Source organism: Sipha flava, unplaced genomic scaffold, assembly GCF_003268045.1.
Source record: "Sipha flava isolate LNK unplaced genomic scaffold, YSA_version1 72_pilon_pilon, whole genome shotgun sequence".
In the NCBI taxonomy this organism is placed as follows: domain Eukaryota; kingdom Metazoa; phylum Arthropoda; class Insecta; order Hemiptera; family Aphididae; genus Sipha; species Sipha flava.
In genome coordinates this window covers 192,810-217,382 of record NW_020273612.1, presented here as the reverse complement: position 1 = coordinate 217,382, position 24,573 = coordinate 192,810, and the positions used below count along the sequence as shown (strand labels likewise).

At 31.3% G+C, this 24,573-nt stretch overlaps 2 protein-coding genes across 4 annotated transcripts; one reads left to right on the top strand and one right to left on the bottom strand.

Moving 5' to 3' along the window:
• Window positions 1-22: 22 nt before the first annotated feature.
• LOC112692287 (probable G-protein coupled receptor CG31760) lies at window positions 23-21,019 on the bottom strand. 2 transcript variants are annotated; one of them, XM_025566914.1, is made up of 9 exons: window positions 20,853-21,019; window positions 15,272-15,617; window positions 14,618-14,828; window positions 12,425-12,642; window positions 10,228-10,339; window positions 9,972-10,125; window positions 7,655-7,982; window positions 583-721; window positions 23-523 (listed from the first exon to the last, which is right to left on the bottom strand). In XM_025566914.1, the coding sequence occupies exons 1-9, from the start codon at window positions 20,904-20,906 to the stop codon at window positions 85-87; spliced, it is 2,001 nt and encodes a 666-aa protein (XP_025422699.1). In that variant the 5' UTR covers window positions 20,907-21,019; the 3' UTR covers window positions 23-84. The 2 variants fall into 2 exon arrangements, with proteins under 2 accessions (XP_025422699.1, XP_025422700.1); XM_025566915.1 differs by lacking the exon at window positions 20,853-21,019 and adding an exon at window positions 15,678-16,321.
• LOC112692288 lies at window positions 2,987-5,052 on the top strand. Of its 2 annotated transcripts, none has more exons than XM_025566917.1 (2): window positions 2,987-4,914; window positions 4,973-5,052. In XM_025566917.1, the coding sequence occupies exons 1-2, from the start codon at window positions 3,432-3,434 to the stop codon at window positions 4,987-4,989; spliced, it is 1,500 nt and encodes a 499-aa protein (XP_025422702.1). In that variant the 5' UTR covers window positions 2,987-3,431; the 3' UTR covers window positions 4,990-5,052. The 2 variants fall into 2 exon arrangements, with proteins under 2 accessions (XP_025422702.1, XP_025422701.1); XM_025566916.1 differs by having other exon boundaries at window positions 4,970-5,035.
• Window positions 21,020-24,573: the final 3,554 nt, after the last annotated feature.

The window sequence follows — 24,573 nt, the reverse complement described above, 5'->3', positions numbered from 1 at the left end:
TTCTTTTTTTTTTTTTTGTAAAGTGAATATTTTATTGGTATTTAAAAGCCAGAATCTCTCTTTACACAATATTATATACTGTTTTTATGCATTTGGCGAAGGGGCTAAACAGTTATTTGAACCTAAACTTTTGAAGAAGCTACCTGTCTTACTAGTCGGAGTCTGTTGATTCAAAATCACTGGATTGCAACTCTGGCAACCATACTTCCTCAGATGTCTATTGTTCACGTGCATTAATGAATTTTTTAATAAACCTATTTGTGTAGCCAATTTAAATATTTCTTCTTTAAGTTCTTCATTTTCTGTTTGTAGATCGTTAGTTTCTTCACATACCTCGTTCATCTCATATGACATCAGACCTTTAGCCTGAAGCTTTTTCTCCCAATGGTCCCCTTGTCCTTTCAACACTCTTATCACTTTTGAACCAAAGACCAAACCAATGGTTACTGAAGTACTCAATTGAGTCCGGATGAATCCTAATGTATATTTGAAATTGGGCCCGATATCAGGGAACAGGAAAAAACTAAAACCAAAAATGCCTGAGTTTCAGTAACTACAAAGTGTGTAATTAATAAATCTTACTGAATCGTCATCATGGTTATGTTAACTATGAATATGTTGTAAATGGCAAAATTGATCAATTGGGCTTCATTGTAAAACGATTCTGCGTTTCTCACGACGTAACATACTCGAACACCCCATACCAGGAACAAGACTTCACCTAAACAGATAATTTTGAGTAAAAATATTTGACAGTTTTAAAATGTTACTCGTATGTATTAAAAATGAGAAAACCACAAAATGGAAGAGTTTTTATATATACTTTTAATCAACCGAGTACATTATAATTTCTGAGGTACCTACATTTTTATAAAAATTAAATTATTAATTTAAATTTAAATTAAATTAATTTTTTTTATACATTTTTCAATAGAGTCCAAAATACTTTTTGACCATCTTATAATATATACAATTATTGTAATTGTATTAGAATAGGGTGACCATAAAAATATGGTACACTTAAGTTACTTAATAAAATATATTAATATGAAAAAAACAAATTAAATGTATGCTGTATAATAGTTTTTAAATACAAATAAAATATTAATAAGTATAATATGTACACAAAATCCATAAAAAAATTATTTTTATGACGATGGCAGGTAAATTTCTTCTTTTGATGTTTTTGTGTACTTTTATGCTGAACTGATTTCATCGAGTAACTTAGTTTCTCTTAATAGAATATTATAAAACTCATTACAAGATAAGTTTTTAAAATGTGTTTTTACAATTATAATTGATTTGATAGTTTCAACCAAAAATCGATTTTTTTCATCTGTCCACAACACATTAATAATTGAAAAAACATGGTTGAAAAAATCCGTTCTACTGCAATATTTGTATCCTGAATTGCCAAAGAATATTCTACAATTTTTGATATGTTAGTTGTATCAATGTTATAAGCTTTAGTGTATTTAAATATTTCACACCACTAAATTTCTACTTTAGCTGAATTTTTTAGCCATTCATGAATTCATGATTTAAAAATTTGTTCTACATGACTGAATTCATCAAATAAATTATCTTTATCTAATTTTATATTAGAATTATTTATTTATTTATTAAGAATTATTTCGGTTGTTTTCCATAAGAAATTTAATACATTTTTGAACATTTTCCCAAGTAGGACATTTTATTAGTTGGACCCAACGAAATATTTTCAACTGGTCAAAGTAGCAACCCCATTTTTCTACGTAAGATAAAAAAGTATTGTAAAATAGATCAGTACTTTTTTTGAATGAGTTTTCATTATACATATTATTGTTTTTTAAACCATTTAAAAGCGATAAAATATTTGTTAATATAAAACTATGTTTTGCAACGGGTCTCAGAACACTATGTGGCCTAGAAATATACTTTAATTGTAGAGCCTGAAGACCCTACAAAGCCTGACAGTAAAATATGACAATTTTACAGTGGCAGTCAATCTGTTAACGTTGTCGATAATGATGTGACATTATTAGTTCTCTATTTTCTACCCCCAACAATTATAATAATTTATTGTCAAGATAAGAATCTAAAAATAATGCTGATAAGTATAGATTTAAAATATGTTCTATTGAATATTGTGATACAAAAATATCGTAGAATAAAGAAATAAATAAAAAAATTATAAATTAACAATAAAGAGAAAAACGGGTTTAGTACGGGAAGTACTTGAAAATACGGGACGAAATGCGTCCCGTATAACTTTTGTTGGGACAACGGGACACAAAGTGGAAAAACGGGACTATTCCGTATAATTCGGGATGTATGGTCACCTTATATTAGAACCATCACTGAAAGTAATTAAAATAATATTTTAAATAGCTTTTCTAAATAGGTGCCTAATTTTATACAAATACATTACACCACGAAATTAGCTGAGTTATTATTCTTACAACTATTACGTGATAAAAAAAGTTATTTAGAAAAATTTTGGCATGGGTTTTAGATGTCGTTGTGTTTTAGTTAAAATAATATCAACAACTTTTCTGTAAATAATTTATAAAACAATATGTCAATGTTCTAGAATGTTTATTTTTGGTAAAACAAAATAGAGTTTTGTTGTCAACAAAAACTCGTTTTAATAGCTGATCAGGTACTTAAGACGTTACGAAGTATAAACGATTTTACCGTAAGTATAAACGATTTTACTGTTCTTGTTGTAAACGTACTCGGCCTATTAATTTTATGGTTTATGACCAAGGCTCGGAACTTTAGACATTTGCATATTTGTTTAGAAAGTGCATATTGAACTTCTGGTTCGATACAAATTTGATCCATACTACGTATATTTCAAATATAAAAATTTTTGTTGCATAATTTTGCATATTTCGTCATTTTTTGTACGAATTAGCATATTTTAGGTTTTAGAACATTTTTATGCATATTTCATAGATTTAACGAAAACAATTTTTTTTTACATTTATACAATTTAATTATAGTTAACAAAATAAAATTAGATATTTTACAAAATAAATTTATCGAAAAATATGTCGTTAGATATTCTTATATTGCTCCCAATGCATTTAACAATAATATTATATAATCTCTAGTACTGAGAACTCGAAATAGTTACTGCCGACCGGCCGGCCCGTATTTATTATTATCCAAATTTAACACGGCATTCATATATTTCATATATGAATCCTAGGAAATTTGTAAACAATTATGTTTAACCATTAGGTTGTTATCAGTATTTATACACCATATTAATTCTGTTCGTTGTAAATTAGTATTATTATTACAACTTGTAATACTACGGTCTACGTGCGTACCGGTTTCACTGTACAGTGCGAACTTCCGAGTGCACATTAGTCAGGCGTCAGTATTAAGCCCGTCGCGTGTCGCAGTGATAATTTTATTTTTTTAATATTTCTGATTTAACGATGCCTAAAGATAAGCAATCATTGTCACGACGCCTTAAATCTTTAAGCTCTGAGTTCGGTGAAGATGTATTCTCTATTGATAATGTAGTTCTATTTTGCAAACTTTGCGAAGTGAAAGTGGATCCCGAAAGACGATCTAGTATTACACAGCACAGAAAAACAGAAAAACATCGTCGTGCTGTAGAACGTAAAATAAATCAAAAAACAGCCAACAGCCAACAGCTATTAACAAATCTAACGTCGAAAAAATCGACTTTTAATATGGATTTATGCAAAGCTTTTATATCAGCTAATATTCCGCTTAACAAGTTACAAAATACAGAGTTTCGTCAATTCTTACAGCTATACACACAAAAAGATGTCCCCACTGAATCGACACTTAGAAAGTTTTATCTTGATGATTGTTACGAGGAAATGATGAAAAACATAAGACAACGTGTGTTTTTAAAAAAAATTTGGATATCGATCAATGAAACGACTGACGCTGAGGGAAGACAAATTGCAAACGCCATAATAGGAACTCTAGAAGAAGATAGAACAGGTGATATATTTTTATTAAATACCGACGCATTAGAAAAAACAAACCACTCTACCGTATGCAAATTTTTCGACAAATCGCTCAGTATTTTGTGGCCTGACGGAATCAAACACGATGACGTGTTATTATTTCTATCGGATGCGGCGCCTTATATGGTTAAGTGTGGGAAATCACTTAATGCGTTATATTCAAAAATGGTACATGTGACGTGCGCAGCGCATGGTCTCCATAGGACTGCTGAAGAGGTACGTGGACAATTTAGCACAATCGATAAAATTATATCGAATGTCAAAAATTTTTTTAAAAAATCGCCATCGCGTGTTCAGATATTCAAGACACATGCCCCGAATATTCCCTTACCACCAGAGCCAGTTATCACACGCTGGGGCACGTGGCTAAATGCTAGCATTTATTACTGCGAATATTACAAACAAATTTGTGAAATTGTAGAAATATTAGACTCAGAAGACGCTTTAAGTATAAAAATAGCAAAAAAAAATTTGGTAAAAATATGTGTCAAAAGTAATCTAGTATACATAAAATCAAATTTTAAAGTACTTTCAGATTCAATTTTAAAATTACAAAGAAAAAATATGCCTTTAGCTGAATCCTTAGATATTCTGGAAAAAGTTCAAGTTCAGTTACAAATGGCTCAGGGTTATGATGGGCAAAAAGTGTATAAGAAATTTGAAACGGTTTTAAACAAAAACAGCGGATTAAAAATACTAAAACAGATATCAGAAATAATTGGAGGAGAAAGTGACAACATGGATGATCTACATGAAGATCTTACCACAAATGATTTAAGTTTTTACAAGTTTGCTCCAATTACATCGGTTGATGTGGAGAGATCTTTCTCGATTTATAAAAATCTCTTGACGGACAATCGGAGATCATTTAAACTCGAGAACATAAGGAAACACCTCTTACTTCAGTGCAACACGGGTAAAAAATAACCTATCTAATTGTTTAAACATTTAATAATTCTAATTTTTTTTAGTAGGAAATCAAGAAGGTTAAAGTTTTTTGAAGATATACAGGCAGACAGCAATACAAACAAGTGTGCAAAAAGTTTATTTTTTTTAAATTTTATTTTCTCATGTACTTAATTTTAATTTTCAAACTTTGTGTATAATATTTATTTTTTATTTAATAAATTGCATATTTTTGCATATTTTCCAAATTTTTACTGCATATTTTACCGCATATTATGATGTTTTTTGACGCATATGTATGCGCATATTTGAGAACTTTTTAGCGCATAAAGTTCCGAGCCTTGTTTATGACTAATAAACATAGTTAAATAATTCACAGATAAATAATTTTCTAAGAAAATAACGTCCTCCGAGTATGCAAACAATTTAACATGATGATCAGAACGTTTCGGTCATTATAAAAAACAGCCGTGAATTAGCAATTAGAATTTACGTATTGCCAAGTTTATCCATTTTAATGTTATCTAGTGTTTGTTTGTCTAACATTTTCTAAATTTTTAAAATCAATGAAAATAATTACAACGAAACCTTTAACTACTATCATAATAGAGATATTACATTTTTGACTACTATATATTATAGACCATTTATATCCAATAAATAATTTCAACGTTTCTTAATGTGTCTTGAGTTTTTTAGACCTTTTAACTTCATTGCTTATCTAATATGTGTTATACACAATATTTGAAAAAATAGTTTTGAAATATTTAAAACTTAATAAAGAAAACAACTCAATTTTATACGTCACAGAAAACATAAATATTTCGTATTATTAAATTAATTGAACTATGGGCGGGTTTCGGAATTGTTTTATATCCGTAAAATTACTATTTTCGTTCGATATTTATAACTGAATTATTTAATTATTAATTATTTTTAACTGAATGTGTATTAATATATTTGAAAATAAATAAAAATCCTGAAACCTCAGATCCTAGATAAACTTGTTTTCTTCCTCGTGGAAAATTGAGTTTTTTATAATTTTAAATCATTGTGATGAATTAATTTTAATTAATTATTAATAAAATAAAACAAATATTACTAAATGGTTAACAATCGTAGGTAAATATATATTTAGAAATAAATAAAAAATGAATAAATGTGTAGCCTGGATTATTAAAATATGTGTGTATTGTACGACCGGAGTTTTTAATTCGAAACCAGTCAAACAATACATCTCGTGGATGCATCCGAGTTTCGTCCCAAGAACCTTTTTTTATACCAATTCCGTTCCTGTTAAAAAAAAAAAGGTATATACTAATTCCGTTCTTAATCATTTTTATATAAAGTCTTAATTTGTATAATTATTTTTGCTATAAAATGCATTAAAAAAAAAAATAAAAGTATTCATATTGTTTATATTTTTATAAGTTAATCGTAATAATATATCTGTAATTGCTGATCTACTAACACTAAAGCAACTTCATTTGCCATTGGTGCATTATACCTGCATCTATGTTCTTCTGGTGGTTTTTTATCTGCATGTATTACAACTTTAAATGACTCTGAAGGAGGTATTTTATCGATGGTAAATTGTAATGATCAATTGTAAATTATGCGGTGGCATGCCTAGTAAATCCAATGAGTTTAAAAACTGTTGGATAATTTACAACTTCAGTAGCATCGCAAACTGTATCTAGATTTATATGACACCAAGTTTTCTGGTAACAAATTTTGTATCTTGAGATTCAATTCGTTGACCTCCACATTTTTTGCTACTAAAATTGTTCTTTCTGCCAGCCACTCATGATTTGTGTATTGTCTGTGTACACTGGGACATATCTAGTCAATGAGAGCATCTTGCGAATAAATGATTGTGCAGAAATAGTTCGGTAATTTTATACATCCCGTTTCATCTGTAGTAACTTTCCCATCTCCAATATCTAACAATTGTTTTGAAAATCTTTTGCACGCAGCTTTTTTTGATTGAATCGAAATCGAAGTATCGAAATCGTTCGCTATCTATCTTTATATATATTTCGACCATGAATTGTTGACAAAGCTTATGCATCGTAAAATAACTTATTCCTGATCGCGTCTAATCATCAACCGATATGCATAATAATTTTTTGAACAAACATTCTTATTTGTTTTGGCACCTGCTGCGGGATCTTTTTGTTTAATATTTATGCAATACCCGTCATTTACTACCAAAAATAAAATTAATAGTTTTTAATAGTTTTATTTAATATAATTCATTTTCAATAGCGCAGTTATCGACCTGGTCAAAAAATATTAAACCGATTTCAACCCTTTAAATTCAAAATTTCGAAAAATCCTTTCTTAGCGCACGTCTACATCATAATAGCTATCTGTATGCCAAATTTCAGCCAGATCCGTCCAATGGTTTGAGTTACCAATTATTGGTAAATCTATTTAAAAAACCCGAGACGGAACTAGTATATCTTTAAATTATATTTTTATTTTTGGGACGGAACTCGGATGCAGCCACCTCGTATCTTGATATTTCAGGTAAGAGATGCCCATGACATCCAAGAAATTCATTTGTCGAACAAATTATCTCCGGTGCTAGACTATCATACTACATTGGACCGAAGAGGTTGGCTGGAAACAGGGAAGAGTGGAGAGTCATATCCGACTGCAAAATAGTTGTCTACGTAATTATTTATTTCTACGTATAAACTATTTATATGTATAATAATAATTATTGAATAATCAATCTTACACACCGACAGCCAGACAATAATCCCACCAGTCATTTGAACACCGCCAAAACTTGAGCTCTGTATCCGTTTCTTTACACAGCACGGCCTGGGGCGGATCGCTGAGCGTCCAGGATCCCATATAGACCAATATTATCACTAGTATCGGCGTCATCCATTGCAACAACTGCTTGTCAGTGAGCTTCAATTTGTGCGCCGACTTCACTCTGTACGTCAGCGACACCCTCCAAGTCTTCATCAACAACGCCAAGTACGTGATGCAAAATCCAAAATGTCGCGCCCACTTGGTAGCCACGCACAGCTCCTGGGTGCATTCTGGGAACATGATACCCATCTGTCCACAAAACCATGGTATTGGTCAAGATTGTAAGAATATACTGTTTTTAAAATCGGTTACCACTGTTAAAGGCTGTCAAACGTATTATGCAAGAAACATTGTATACAAGAAAACAACACTCGAGTAACATTATTACGCACTACAATGTTGTTGAACCAATTTTTTAGAAAAAAAAAAATATTACTAGTTATTTAATTATTAAACGGAAAAAATATATATCAAAAGTTGACAGTTGCAGTTTTGAAATTCTTTGTCGAAACGATGCTGGTTATAAGTTACAGTTATTGCTAATTAGTTAGTGTAATTACCAGTTAAGAGATATCAAAAATCTAAACAGTAAATAATGAAAATTTAGATATACTATTTATACAAATACCACTCGACGACACTATCTACAACTATTTTAGAGCGACTAAACCAATTTAACAATTTAAATAAATAAGTCAAAAACATCTCTAATTTTATTAGTCTATAATTATATTGAAATATTTCATTTTCATTGGTATTGTATTAAATATTATAATTGTTGTGCAGTTAGGTGAAATATGATAAAAGCCGAGTAGCACATTTGATCCATTATTTTTCTTCAGTTCAATAGTTATCTATTATGTGTTAATATTCGAGACTATGAGTCTCGAATATTAACACAGTTGAATTTCAGTAACTTAAGCCTTGATAACTCAAAATCCAATATTTTAAATAAATACATTTTAAATAAAAATAACACTAAATGTTTAAACAGTTTTGTTAACTTCAAAATTAATTAGACAAATTATCAGTAACTCAAATTTTCTAAAATAAACTGAATACTGAAAATAGTTTCTTATAGAAATTATAAAAAACAAAATGTTTCATCTATCTACAAATGAAAGCAATCAAATTTTAATAAACATATTGGACACTGTACGATTATATGCTAAAACTTGGAGAGAAATAAAAATTGAAAGGGTCGTCATAATTTTTTCAAAATCAAGTTTGATCAAAAATAATTCTTATGAATCACACATTTCTGAAAAATGAAACTAACAGAGAAGATAGATCTTAATGAAAACATAGTTTTAAATTCAAATGTCAATGACAATGATGATTTGAATATTTCTGAAAAATGGATTGAAGGCGAAATTATTTCCAATGTACTGAACAATGATAATGAAAAAAAAATCGGAGACCCACAAATACAACCCACCATAACAAGTAAAATAAAGAAACTTGCATTACATATATCACGTAAATATATTGAAAGCAATGAATGTATGGACGTTTTATTTAAATTGCTCGGTTATTTAAATAATACAGTTCATATAAAAATTATATAAACACATATAATTAACATTAGGAGTACACCAATGCTTTATATAAAATATTATGTACAATATTTAAAAATGTAATGTACCTTGAACATATAATTACAAATTATAAATATGCATAAAGTGTGCAGTATTTTTTTTGTGATTTTTCGATATTTTTAGTAAATTTAATTTTTTCATTCCCCGTGAACTTCTAACTACCGAAAATAGACCGTATAATTAACCTATTCATTACGATTTTTTTCTGCTCGTAAACTCTTCTGCATATAAGATAATCAGCTGGCTATTTTGAATTAATACAAGCGTACAATAGGTTACAAGTGTCTAATCTAACCGGTCCACGAATAGAAAAAAAAAATGAAAACGTACAACGCTCTTTCAATGTTAAATTAATACAAGCTCAAATCTTTTAAACAATATACTTTTAATGCCAATACGGATTTACGAAATCTGATGCAACGAAACATATTTTATCAAAATCATCCATATTATCAATGTGGGGTGGTTTTCTACTTATAATTGTTATAAGAAAAATTTTAATATTTAATCTCTATTATATACTGCATTTCTTATATTTATAGGAAGATAAAAATTAATTGTAGTTGACTATTCAATTACTCTACTCGACGATTCCAAGGGTAAAATTACCATTTTATAATCTTTTTCTCATTATATTTACTTCCGAATACATGATAATACAGCCGATCAACGTGATGATTAAGAACGTCGGACTAGCAATCCGAAACACTTTGATTCGACGATTCTTGTGAACGAACCATATCAATATCACGGTTAATATAATACAGACGACGGTGATTCCGAGAAACGTACTTCTGAAATATACGTGTAATAGGATAAAATGTTAATACTATACTGCATTAGTGAATTTTTAATAATAAAAAAAAAATAATTTGGTATTTTTTACTCCGGTTTACCTTTGTATCCACGCAAACTTGGCCATACAGCTTCCGGGTCCTTCGCACGTGTCACATCCTTCCCAGCACTTATGACACGAATATTTCTCCTCGATCTCTTCGGGCAATGCCACTACGTGATAATTTTCAAAAACGGAATATTAAAATTAATTATTATGATTATATATGTACTCCCGTGTTTCAAATAATAATTATAATCCGGTCTGGATTTAAGGGTTCATTTTATAATAAATTCAATAATGCTGCTAAGTATCGCCTTTATTTAACGACGATGTATCGTGTAGTCATGTCTTTGGAATTTCTTTGGATTTAAAAAAATAAAAAGAATTTTAAAGTAATTGACTGCAAACAATGACAAAAACGGATCTTGATGTACACACCTTGAAGACAAAACGACGAATGCACAAATCATATTGACGATAAAATGTCTCAGTGCCACCACACTGAAATTGAAATACGACAACTTAAAAAACTTTGACTTGAACATTACCCAGAACATAACAAAAAACTTTTAAAAACACTGAATAACGAACACTTTCAGACGACCATGGTAATGATCAGGGCTAGCGAAAGGGTAGGGCAAGGAGAGCTAGAGCCCTGGGGCCCGTACGTCCGAGAGGGCCCGTTGTTTCGGCCTTTATATAATGTTTTTGTTGTACCAAAGCATGTATAAGTAATCTTGGTCAAATAATTGCAAAGGGAAGAGGGCCCGGAACCCCCGCAGCCCCGGGGCCCTCAGAAGTTCTCGCTGGCCCTGACAACGATGCAATTTCGTATCCGGCCGGTCGAACACGAAGGCTAATCACCGCCGTCAACGATGGCTCCGGATACGCAACGCATCAAACGAAAATGATAACACGGAATGAAGACAAATGATACAATATACGATAATTATATTAACAGATTATAATGAAAAATAATAAAATGTAGCCCTTTAATCATTTAAATAATTTTACACCGAGTAATTTTAAATCTCCAGCTTTCTCCTCCCCGATAAAATAGGTTAGGTTATAATCGGTTCTGATAATCATTAATAATAGGTAACATTATTCACTTCATTGCTAATATTGAATCTTGAGAAACCCGGATGCAACTAAGGGCTAATTACTAATAGGAGAATTTTCGAAGAAAAAAAATCGATCGAAATAAATTTGATATATTTCTACAATAAATATTTATCAGTATGTGTGTTTGTGTACATGATTTTGACCAGAAAGATTGTTCTGATCATCACACTTTTAAAACAATTTCAACAAATAATATTGCCTAGTTGGTATTTTGGAGAAGGGCGTTTTACGAAATTTCCAACAGTTATCCTAATAATTGTGAAATCTCTAATCGATAGACATAACATTTTTAATAATGCTCAATCACCGATGCTATAGATGGTATAATTTTCAAAAGATTTTTTTTTTTTTGAGCTGTTTATATTTAAATGTCATATTATCTTAATTTTTTTTTTTTTTTAAATATTGGTAAAATAATTTTGGTTTTTCAAAAAGGTGTAAAATGTAAGTATAAAATTGTTCATACATTTTATTCATATTTATAGCTGATTAAAAAAAAAAAAAAAAAATTTGAACTTAATTACAAACAAAATTTACGATCATTTGAATATTATACGTTAACACAGGTAAAACCATAAATATCACAAAATCCGTTACACTTCAGACTCAAAAATTCATAATATTTTAAATTTTTATATTTAAGACTTGAAAATTGAATACAAGATATTTTCGTAAGATTTTCTTTGTAGCCAAAAATATTTTACTAGAAAGTCGCGAAAATGTTTTTTAAGCATAACAAAATTACATTTTGACGAAATCAAATATTTCAACGAATGTTTAAGAACAAACTTAAGTTATTTAGTTAAAGACATGTACAATGGTTTTAAGTTTAAAATACTAAAACAACAATACCCATCACCTAATCCTTGTATCACCTCCGATCGCGGAGACTCACCTGACCTAGAATGTTCGCACTTTTTTTTTTAAAAATTTATTCTGAATAATGATTTGTTGAATCGGTATTCGATATTCGATAGTAAAATATTTTCCATATTCTATATCACAATCGTAGTGCATCTAAATCTATAACTTGCATACCATGGGCCAGATACATTGCACCCCCGCACCAGCCCTAACCCGGAACCGATCCTTTCGCACACGCGCACGGCGGTAGCGTCTCAGATTTTCACCTTCCACCAGTGCCCCGTCGTACTTGACGTGCGCCGAATAGTATCCCGGCTTGCACACGCACCAATAATTCCCGGCTGAGAATGGCCGATCGCCCGGTTTGTATACACAGTCGGTGGTCGTGTCGTGACACTTGTTGGTCCCGTTGAACACGTTGGATTCGTCGGACTTTTCGCACTGGTCAATCGTCACCGCGGACAGGTTGGCTTCGACAATTACGCTGTAAACAGATGAATATCAAATCATTCGAACTGCAATGACGTTGACAACGTAAATTATGTTTCACGGTCGAAATCGCATAATAATATCCTTATACATCATACACGCTGTATTATTTGTATACCTGTTTAAATATTGCACCGTATCCCGCAGGATCGTCATTCAATATAATTTGTTGGCGAATCGGTACGGTAAGAGAGAACAACTTGTTTATATTTACAATGATGATATATTTTTGCAACCATATATGAAAAGTTTATTTTAAAAATCGTCTGATGAATTTTATCGAATTTATCGAAATCTTTTTCATCTTAGTCTCAAAATTATTATGGTAACAAATTATGTTTTGAATTCGAACTGATGTCTTCTAAATTAGAATCTTCATACTATGTGGATTAATGTGGTCAGCTATTATATGTCAACAATGAACGTTCATGATGAGAAATAGCTGAATTTTTAAATATTTTTCTGGTCAGTCATTCTCCAATGTTTTGTTTGTCCTACAATTTGAGCCTCTGTTTTTATTGTGCTTTTTGTTTTAGTTTTTTTATAAGAAATTATAATCCAACAGATAATTCAATAATTTATATTGCAAATATATGCTGTAAGTGATAAATATAAACCGCGTAGATGTATATGGGTAATTTTTAAGGTACAAAATTAAATTATGTTAACGAGCATTGTTATTATGGCTGCATCCAATTTGCGGTCAGAGACGATTTTTGAGATAAGGACATATAACCGTTGCGGTCACGGGAATTGTAGGTAATATCCTAGTTGCGGTCATATACCTATTACTTATCTGTAAAGTTTGTAAATAAAATAAAAAAAATTGTATAGCCCAATAGTACAGTGGCGTACATATCCATTTTGTATGGGGGGGGGGGGATCAATTGCAAACAAATTATTATGGAAGGAAAATTCCTAAACCAAAGTACTTGCACATTTAAATAATACATTATAATATATATATATTAAATGTGTCAAAATAATCATTTTCAATAAATCCTTGAAATATTTTTTTGTTTCCTCATAACTTCCTTACATTATGAACACTATTTTATACAATTTTTAAAAGACCTATGGGGGGATCTGATCCCCACATATCCCCTTGTATACGCCACTGTAATAGTATAATCATGAACTAGATGATCACTAATCAATGGTACGGCAAAAGATTAGTTACAGTGTTAAAGCAGTGGAGCAGTTGAGCGAGCGTTCCTCCAAAATTTTTCATTCAGAGTTGTCAAGTACAGTACTCAGTGTACTGGGGTCAATTGACGTTACATTGATTAGAAAAAATATACAAACTGCAAGAATGAATGTTCACCAGAAGTTGTCGCGTGGCTTTTCACAATTACATTTGACGCTTCCTAACGTAATTAATAAAATGCGAACCAAAAATAATGAAAATTTTATTTTTATAAACGATGTTCAGAACAATAAAATATGTCTTACAAATCAAATAAACTTTAATTTTTAAACAATGTGATTCAATTTTTATGGACGGTACTTTTTCAAGTTGCCATTTTCCTTTTAAACAATTTTTTGTGATACATGGATATAAAAATAAAAGCAGATCATACGTATCTTTGTTGTTTTCGTTATTGCCTAGTAAATTGCTTTGTAATACGTACAAGACTATATTAGACCACCTCAAAGGTTGTTGTCTGACTATATCACAAATAGAGTCTTCAGTGGTTTCAAACCTACACAATTAAAATAGTATGGACAGTCCTAAATCTGTTTATAAAATGGAAAGGAAAATGTTGAAACTTTTTTGTAAATAAAATAGCATGGTATATACCATATATTCTAGATATATATTTTGAGTCACCGCAACTAGTATGTAACCTTTTTGTTGGGTGATCGCAACTAGTACGTAATTTTTGATTTTGACCGCAACTAGTATACACCAGATATTATCACGCATGTAAGGACCTCCGATAAAAAATATATTTTCATGCTAAACTTACGTGATTTTGTTTTCAAACGTAATTTCCACATGTTCCACGAAACTGCTCTCGTCGCACCTCCAATGCGTACTGTTCGTTTTGGTTTTTACCGAAGAATATACGTTGCCTGGTTTTTTGTAAGTCTTAATCGGTTGATCTCCCGAGTACACTTCAAGCAATATCAGTCCTGGCACCGAATCCCATAGCCATTTACAGCCGGCCATTAACAGTTCTAGACAGAATACAATTTGTAATGAACTCAACGCCACACAGTGGGTTGGATATTAGTAGCAAAGGATAAAAATTAAAAATATATCACTATGGTTTTGTAGTTACATTTGGGTACGTTGTGTAGATAAATATAATAAAAGTTATTATATTTCTGATATGTCAAATTAATGAGTCGGTTACAAACATTTAAGTCAATGGCTCACAAAAATTGTTATGATTTGAAAAAATCCCTCCCCCATTACCACCAAAGGGTTCGAATATTAACAATAGTATCGATTTTGGAATCTCAAAAATATTGAACTGTGGTATAAGATGATTTCGTACAACGTTTGAGTAATTTTTGGGGGGAGATAATTCTTGCCCCTAAGTGTGACTGTTAGGTGAAAACCAATTTATACAAAAATGCGAATTACACAATACATAGTTCGTCTATACAAAACTCACCCCGTTTAGTGGTCAAATCTTGTATGCTCAGCGACCGGATCAAGGAGAGTTTCGGTTCCAAAGACACTTTGTGCCAGAACACCAGTGGCATGTCGTATTGGTTCTCGAAACATTCGTAAGCGGTACTACTGTTGCCGACGGTCGACGCTCTGACCACATCTATAGGCAGCTGTGCCACGTCCGTCGAGCAAAACTTCACTCCAGCAGTTATGCACAGGAACAAAACGCTGAGCTCGAGCAACGGAGGTGGTACCATCAGAGCGGTATAGCGTCGTTGTCGTTTGTCGCGAACAGTGGAAATGGCCGTGGCATCGGGTCGTGTTGGGCGGCAAATACGAAACGAAACCTTAACAGTATCCTTTTCATTAAAGCCGTACAACTGGTGGGGGACGCGACAACCACTCACTAATTAGTTTACGTACGGGCGTGTAATTGTGCGCGCGATCGTCCGCGCGGACACTGCGCGAGCGCCACACGCCACGGCGCTCTCGGCAAAGAACATTATTTTTATTATTGTTTCTTGGTCTCGTAAGCGTATGCAATTTAGAAATCGTGTTCGGATCAACAACGGTTTACTTCGACAAGACAACTGTTTTGGCTTTTCACGTCGTATTCTAACCAGTGACACCTTGATCGCGTTTTATCGATTGAAAATATCAATGATCCGACCGCGTTGTGTACGTAAGTACATGCACGGTACTACTGGGATTTAAGTGACCGGGACAAAAACAACATTTCTAATGCACAATACGGGTTTTGATTCTTGATCTACAAGCTGCCGTGTAAACGAACGATACAGTTTTAAAATAATAGTGATCGTTGTTCAACGATCATCATAATTCAAACGCAATAAAAGTGCCGATAAATCCGAGACACTGATTTTTATTCAAGTAATCCAAAGCATATTCCAAACCTTTCGGTTACAAAACAAAAGACCTCCTTCCCATCCGCCTCACTTAAAAATAAAGAAGGTAGCCTTGAACAGCAATAGTAATGTTTAACTTGTCAGGGAAAAATGAAACCTGATAAACTTTTGGTTACCTACATAAAATAACACTTTCCCAATGTAAAATTTAATATTCCTCATGTATACGAATAAGTCTAAATATAAAAATGATTTCATCTATACAGTGAATATATTTTTTGTGACAATACAAACATCCAACATTGATTTTTCGGTAGTTATTCGTTTCCGCCAAAATCGTACCTTACACTTTTACACTAAAATCCTTGAATATTTTTTTTCTTTAAATATATATAATTTGTTAAATTGATTTAAAATTTAAATACAATATTTCAATATTTAATTCAAATAATGGACTAACTTATTTCATTTCGTGGAAAAGTGAATCGGAGGAATAGGGAAAGGTAAACTTTTGGCGGAAATCGATCATGCCTGATATTTTATTCTCAAGAAACTGTTTCCAGATTAATTTACAAAGATTTAGTTCAATCATGAAACCCAGTAGGTGTTCTCATTTTATATTAAAAACAAATTGAAGTATATTAATGTAATAATAATACGAGTATCTGAAAACTTTTTCGAGGGCAAATCAATTATGACGTTGGACATATTTTATACGAACAGTCTAATTACTAGTTTAATTGATATTACGTATTTTAGTTTTACATTTTAGCCATTAATAGAAATAGATTAAAATCGTTAAACGGATAATCTAATGGTATGTAAATTATTAAATTATTTGTAAAAATATAAGTATAAGCATAAGTATAATACATAATTATATTATGTTAACGAACTGTTTCACAAAAAACTAAAACAAACTAATAATGTATACAAATTTAAGTTTTAAAATAAAAAATTTTTTTTTGAACAAAACGTATATTTTATTCCGTTCAATTTTGTGAGTATTAATTAACAACTGCACTTAGGGGTTTCGCTTTTACTAGATGAGGTGAATAAACTCTGGTACGTAAATCATTATTTTCGTAACACATTTCACAAGATAAGTATTCGTAAAATTTTCGCTCCAATGAAATGTAAGACCTTTAATATTTCACACAATCATATGGTATTTAAAATCGAAACGCAAACGGTTGTGCAAAACAGCGTTTATTTTTTGTTTAGAGTTCAAGGCTTTTTTTTTCTAAACAATTGAAAACGTGAACTAATCGACGACCGCAGACATAAAAACTTATAGTGGACCAACGAGCACTGGAAAAAATGCAATGATTTTCAGTCATTCGTCAAACCGTTCGAGTAACCGATCCGTCCGTTTAAACGCGCAAGTACGTTTCGCTGTTTGCGTGTGCAACGTCTATAACAAATGCTGTTTGTAATCGACAGGGCCGTAGCAACCAAATATTGCACCCGGGGTGAAACTTCAAAATGCGTCCTTAAGTATTTTAATTAATAAAAAAAAACTCATAAAAAAACTGAATACTTTTTTAAACATTATACATTAACATTAAACGTATTATAAATAATACGTTTTCTTTACAATTATGTAAGCCTTGTTAATTTTATTTAAATCAATAACTTATTAAACTATATACAAACATTGTAATTATAAGTTATAAGTTAGATACATAGGTATAACATAATTATATTTATAAGTTATTTGTGTAAATACATAATATTATTTTTACTTAAAAAATTAAATAGCAAATTTTTCATTTTTGCGTCCTCCCAGGGATTGTGCCCGAGGCGTAGGCACCTCTATATAATATGAACTTTAAATAAAGTATGAAAAATAAGAATTCGTATTTCTTATCTTTACGCCGTGTCCCACGTAAGTCCGGTGAGTGCGGCAAACGCGTTGCGGTATGAACTCATCGGACGTTTTTCTACGCCGCATTCGCCGAGACAAATGTGAGTCCGACTCGCAGTGCACAGCGATACATACTTTACTACGCGCGGTTGGTTTTAAAAAACTTTAAACATTTAATATTTGTATTGATACTTTGTATTTAATATTGTGTTAAAGACTTATAGTATAAAAAATATAAACAAAATAAAATATCGATGGCAAACACATTTATTTATAACGATTGGTTTGCTTTTGGCGAATTTTATTTTATTTACGAAGTGACAATGCTATGTTTCGAGTATATACTAGAACGACATCGGAAGCACTTGATTATAGAAATAATTAAAATAATTACAATTATAAATATAATAATTCGTATTTTATAATTTATTTATAACTTTTTTACACTCTCTATCCAAATTAGTTTTTAGCCACTATACTCCATTTCTTATCACTAACTACTCTATACTTTTTGTCGAACTTGTTCCATAGGACATTCCGCTTTTGCACTTCTGATATTAAGAGTTAACATGTTTCCATTCACATTGCCTCGTTAGTTCGACACAGAGGTGGATAGGTAGTTATTTTGTTACAGAGAAATATTTTAACGAGGCCACCAAAATGAAAAAAAAAATGCTTTATGTGTTATATTTACTCATCTTAATTTAATTTAAATAATTAAACTATATAAAAAAAAAAAAAATAATAATAAATTTCCATGAAAAAATTAATGGTATCGAGGGGGCCAAAGACATGATATAGGGCGAGGGCCCACAGGGATAATTCCTTTTTCCCTAAGGGGCCTATCCACCCCGGGTTCAACATTCGCGTCACCTTTTTGTTCGCTCGTACGTACGCGCGCCGCATTCAAGACCTCGTGCAGACGGTTTTTTTCGATTCCGCGTCGTGCGTCGAAAACAAATGTGTGCCGGGACAGCAGCGAACGGGCAAACGGGACCGGCTTAAGGGGTAGGCGACATAGGCCCACGCCTAGGGCAGCATTTTTCCTGGACAATTTTTATGTATGAAAAAAAATATTTGATAAAATATTTACACGTAAGGAGCGGCAAACTATATTTTGCCTATGTTTGCTTAAACTCTTGAGCCTGCGGGCAAACATTGCGCGTCCGCACGACGATCGAACACGTCCGGTTGGCTCTGGCGTTTGGCACACGTTCGTACGGGCGCGGCACGTTGACCGAACTCGCGCGCGCATGGAACCCCGGTACTCGGAGGCATTCGAATTCGCCTCACCACGTGAGTATCCGCGTGTGTTGAGCACCACGTTTCGTCTCGTTTGCACAACCGCGACGGCCCCGGAAACGTTCGCGTGCGCCGGCCGAACCGACCGTCACACGACCGCATGCGACCCTGGTACTCGTGCGTCTACGATGTGAGTAACACGTGTATTTTTCACACGCACACACGGCTCCGGTTGGCTCCACGTGTCGTTACTCACGTTCGTGTTTTTTTTTTTCCACTCGTTTCGAACATTCGACGCGCAGCGAGCACTCCGTTGCCGTCGTACCACGACGATTTCGGTTTCCGATGGGGGAGAAAAAAAAAAAAAGAAGAAACTGTGATTTCGAATTAATTCTAGATCGAAAAATTAGTCGGATAAAAATGCTGCGGACTAATTGTCACCGGAAATAATTGGACGTGTTTGAACGTGTTAAAATGTGAGCAACTAACAATTATAATATGTATATTGTTCTTTTGACAATTGTTAAACAAATAAATTGTTTGTTCGTTTACTTTAAACACAATTAACGCTATTTTAAAATGTCCGAGACATTTTGTCCAATGAATATTTTGACTACATTTCGTGTTTTTTAGAGTTATGATGTTATATTATATTCGTTATTATATCACGTTATGGAGTTTGAAAAAAAAAAGAAATTCACGGTGGTTAGCACAGAAATTAGTAACTTGTACTGTATTAATTTATTGTTTATTTATTGTTGAATCAAGTCCGATTGTTTTGTGTTAAGTTTGTATTTATTGATTATAAAATAACAATGTTCTACGACTGCAGACAGGGAAGCCTATGCTTAGGAGATCAAAGGGATCTAGGCACTTCGCAATATTCTGATCACGTGATTAATTTCGTGAGTAATGCCGGACTTTGTCGGATCGGTAAGTGTATGAACGGAAACGTTCAAATGTGAATTACCTAAATTAAAACACATAATAAAATATTTTGCGGAACGGTATGGTACTGTGTCTATAAGTACGTGTCTGACTAGTATGAATCATATGCTTGTAATTTGAGAGCACGAATTATTTTTCTATGCAAAGTACAAATGTAAGCTTGAGGGCCGTCGTAAAATTTTAGAAGTTTCGCGTCACTGACTATAAACATTTAGTAAAGATAAATATATTATAAAGCAATGGTAAAATGATGGAACAGTTTTTATTTTATCAATAAATCAATCCATTGAGTAAGTACTCAATGGAAGTATGTATATGTAATAAAAATCTGTAAACATTCTTTTATAATAATAAATGTAATTGGTTAAAGCGTTTCCAAATTTAATAAAAAATGATAAAATATCATGCAAACAAACTGTTCGGATTTGAAAAACTAATTAGATATTATTTATTTTTAATGTTATCAGTCAATAACATAATTTAATAGTTAATATTAAATATTAATATAATATTTAAATTTTTTTAAGCATTTTATAATTTTATTTATTATTTTCATTTATTTTATGTTATTATGTTAATTAATAATATTTCATTTAAATTAAATATTTTTGTCGTTTCAATTTCAAAAAAAAATGTTAATACGAAAAATCATTATTTACCGATTCATTCTTCGGAACTAGGAGCACCTGTTGACGATCGCTTTTCAATACCATAACTAGGGTCTCAGAAATGCATGTTTCATGACAGAAACAAGAACTCAAATATCAATGACGAAAAAAGTGATTCATAACAAAATGTACTATGTAAAAGCCATGACGTGATTACAAATAAACAATAAACAATAAACCTTGCTCTACAATTAATATGATAAAAATAAGTCTTTTAAGGCATACAAACATATACGTTTTTGATTTTACGTTAAAACAATTTCTTTTTTAAAATATTATGATGAATTTTTCAATTTAGACTTTCCGCACCGTATTCGATTGATATTAATGATATTTAAGAACCGCGGTTAAAACCAATAAATAACGGTATCATATTGATTATTGATAGTTCAAAAGTCGATTGCTGACGTACACAAACGTCTTCGCGTGACGTCAGCGCGCGCGCATGGTTAGGTAACGATTTCTATAATAATTATTGTTGTACCGTGTATTAAACGTGTTTAACGTGTAAGTATTATTGTACTTATGCGTGTATTTTTGTAATTGTGTAATAAATATTGCATCCGATAGCGCTTGTTATTGCACGGCTTTGATTTCTGCGTACCAGGATCGCAGCAGTCGTCGGCGGGTTACGGTCACGTGCCGTGCCGACGTTGTTTGCGGGGGAAACGTATGCGGCAAAAAACCAGCACAACAGGATACCATAACTACGCCCGTTTTTGCGTTGCCCGTTTGCATTCCCCTGGCAACGCGTACCAGATCGACGTCATTTTGGACGCGAGATGGTGACGGTGACGTGTAGCGGACGCGAAATCCGACACAGAGAGAGAACAGAAAGAATGGCAAGCGAGACAGAGATAGAAGCTAGCGAGAGGGTTCGACCGAGTGTGGGGTGACCGCGGTTTTCGAATCGTTCTCAATGTAACTCATAAACGGTAAAAATTAGTGCTCAGGATAGTTGATCCGGATCGAAACGGATTGCAATATGTAAAAACGGTTGATTGCACTATCAATAATATCGATAACTTAAAACCGCTGATGTTTATGATATGATCGTGTATTTTTTAAAAAAAATAAAACCTAAATTAAAACCAAGTATTACAGCGACAAAAAGAAAAGTAGAAATATCATTTTTTCGAAGGGTCGAAAACGATTTTGTACGGCTTATAAATACTATAAAAAAAAAAGAACACAAGGTTCGGTGTCGAACCCTCCAAACGGTTAATGATTATTAATATAATTTATTTTATACGAGGCATTTTAAACAACAAGACAAATTTCATCAGAATTGTATAAAAAATAAATTGTTTTTATTATTTAAATAAATTAAAGGTCCGATCATTTTTTACGATTATGAACATAATTTTAAATTCCGAGTGAAACAAAAAATGTATTGGTTTCATCATAATGTTATCTTTGCTTTTTTTTCGAAACTGTCAATAAAGTGACTATGAAAGATAATTTAAATGTTCAGAAAAATGAGGTTGCCGGAAGAAGCAGCTATAATGGTTCAGTACGATAATTCGATAATAATCAATTGTGAAGAATATTTGAACAACACTAATGTTGACGAGATAGAAAATATTAAGTAAACGAATAAGGATTTGACAACCGAAGTGCAAAAACTTCGTCGTATGTAAATAAGTAAGTAAATTTCACTAAATTGATTTGTCAGTGAACAAACATCAACACATTAAAATTACACTTGAATTTAATATCATTAGAGGTATTTGATTCAACTGAAGAGTTACTTGCACGAAAAATTTGTACATTTTGTAAAATGCTCCTAGGAGCGATATATTAGTTAGGACTTCTAACTTTAGCGAAACGCAAAGAAAATCAAATGTTTTGAATAAAATTATTTACGAGTCAAGTATTCAAAAGGAATGTAGTCGAACGACTAAATGTCATGTACAGTCGATTTAGGATAGAATCTTATCAATAAAGCAAAACGACTTATATCTTAGACTAATAAATGCAAAGGAAACGATAAATTATTTGAAGGTAATACGAAAAACTTTTTATAGCATTAAGATAATATGTATGGTGATTTCAAAAATATTCATAACCACGAAACGAAGATTGATTGACATATCAAAAGATCTTTGTCCTAAAAAATGTCCGTTCTCTTATAGAACGCAAATATAAAAAGGCTTCATTCAATTAATGTTAATTTAATGTTTTTTCTTTATTACAGAAAATATTAGTTCGATATTATCTTCAAACATGATGCCGATATTTTTATTTCATTTTATTTTTTTTTTAAATTGATCGCGAACGTTATAACCCATTTCAATTATTTCATGTCACGTTGTTACGTTGTTTTTGATATTTTAAAAAGAGAAAAAGTACGATAATATTTTATCGTCTTTTGTTTGTCGCCTACGGTTTTTTTTTAATAATTGCGAAAAATTGACGAAAAGTCATAAAAGAATGAACATCATTTCAACTTACCAGTTGTATATAATGGTTGTCACTAAAACTAATAAAATAGTAATCTTAAAGGTATGACATTTTCACTGAGTGCTTATATTACTGTACGCTATGACTATATAATTCCTATAACGTTTTTTTTTCTACTATTTATAGTAAATCTTCTTATAACTTATTATAGTGTTTAATTTAAGTATTTAATTAAATTATATAATTAAATATATAATTAAATATATTTAATTAAAGTTTGTTTAAAGTATTTTTAAAATTTGATTTGTACTCGTACATGAAAATTATCATAGCATCGGAATGGTATTGATTAAACACTTAAAATAGCAAACAAATAATTGATGAGAACCTATCATTCAAAAAACGCACATTAAGTCTCAAGTTTCTATTTTTACTGATCTAAAAGGTTTGGACACGAACAGCTAGAGTGCGCTGCAAAGCACGTTTGTCGTAAAATTCATCATTGACTGAGTAAAATATATAATATTGTAACATAGGTACAGGGGCTTATTATAGTTCAATACATACAGGGCAAAATAATGTTGCGTCCCTATGCATATTGATCAATAAAAATGCAAGTAAGAATGAGACAAAAATAATTTTCGTCGCTTCACTTGGATTATTATTTCTTCAACTCCACATTATTATTGAGTTTCAAACTTTTTTGATGTAGGTTACAATTATATATTTTTGATTTACAATTAAATTACATTATGTTGCAATAAAATCAACATTAATATAACCTACATGAATGTAATATAGTTAAGGTACCTACATCTATAATCATAATTCATATTTTTGCATCTGTTTACATGCAAATATAAAAAAAAATATGTAAATATATGTAAATTAATGTATTATTAATTATTACCTGTATAGTATATATAGCTAATATGATGTACCATATTAGAAGAAATTATTGTGGATTATGCTATTATTGAAATATAGTTATAGAAAACTCTCAAATACTTCTATATTTTTAATTAAAATCAGTAAGATAATAAGTAGGGCTCGGGACTTCTAGAAATTTGCATGTTTTTAAATAATCATCAAAAACATAGCTAAGTAATATTTAAATTTATTTCATAGAAATACAAGTTTATATTTAAAATGTATAGTTGCATATTTTGCATATTTGACCATTTTTCATTTATAAGTGCATATTTGACAATTATTTATATGAAGGAGTAAGTTTATAAATTTTATAAAAAAAATTATGGATTTATTTCTTCATATATCACTCGACTAGGAACTCAAGGTGTTTTATTGG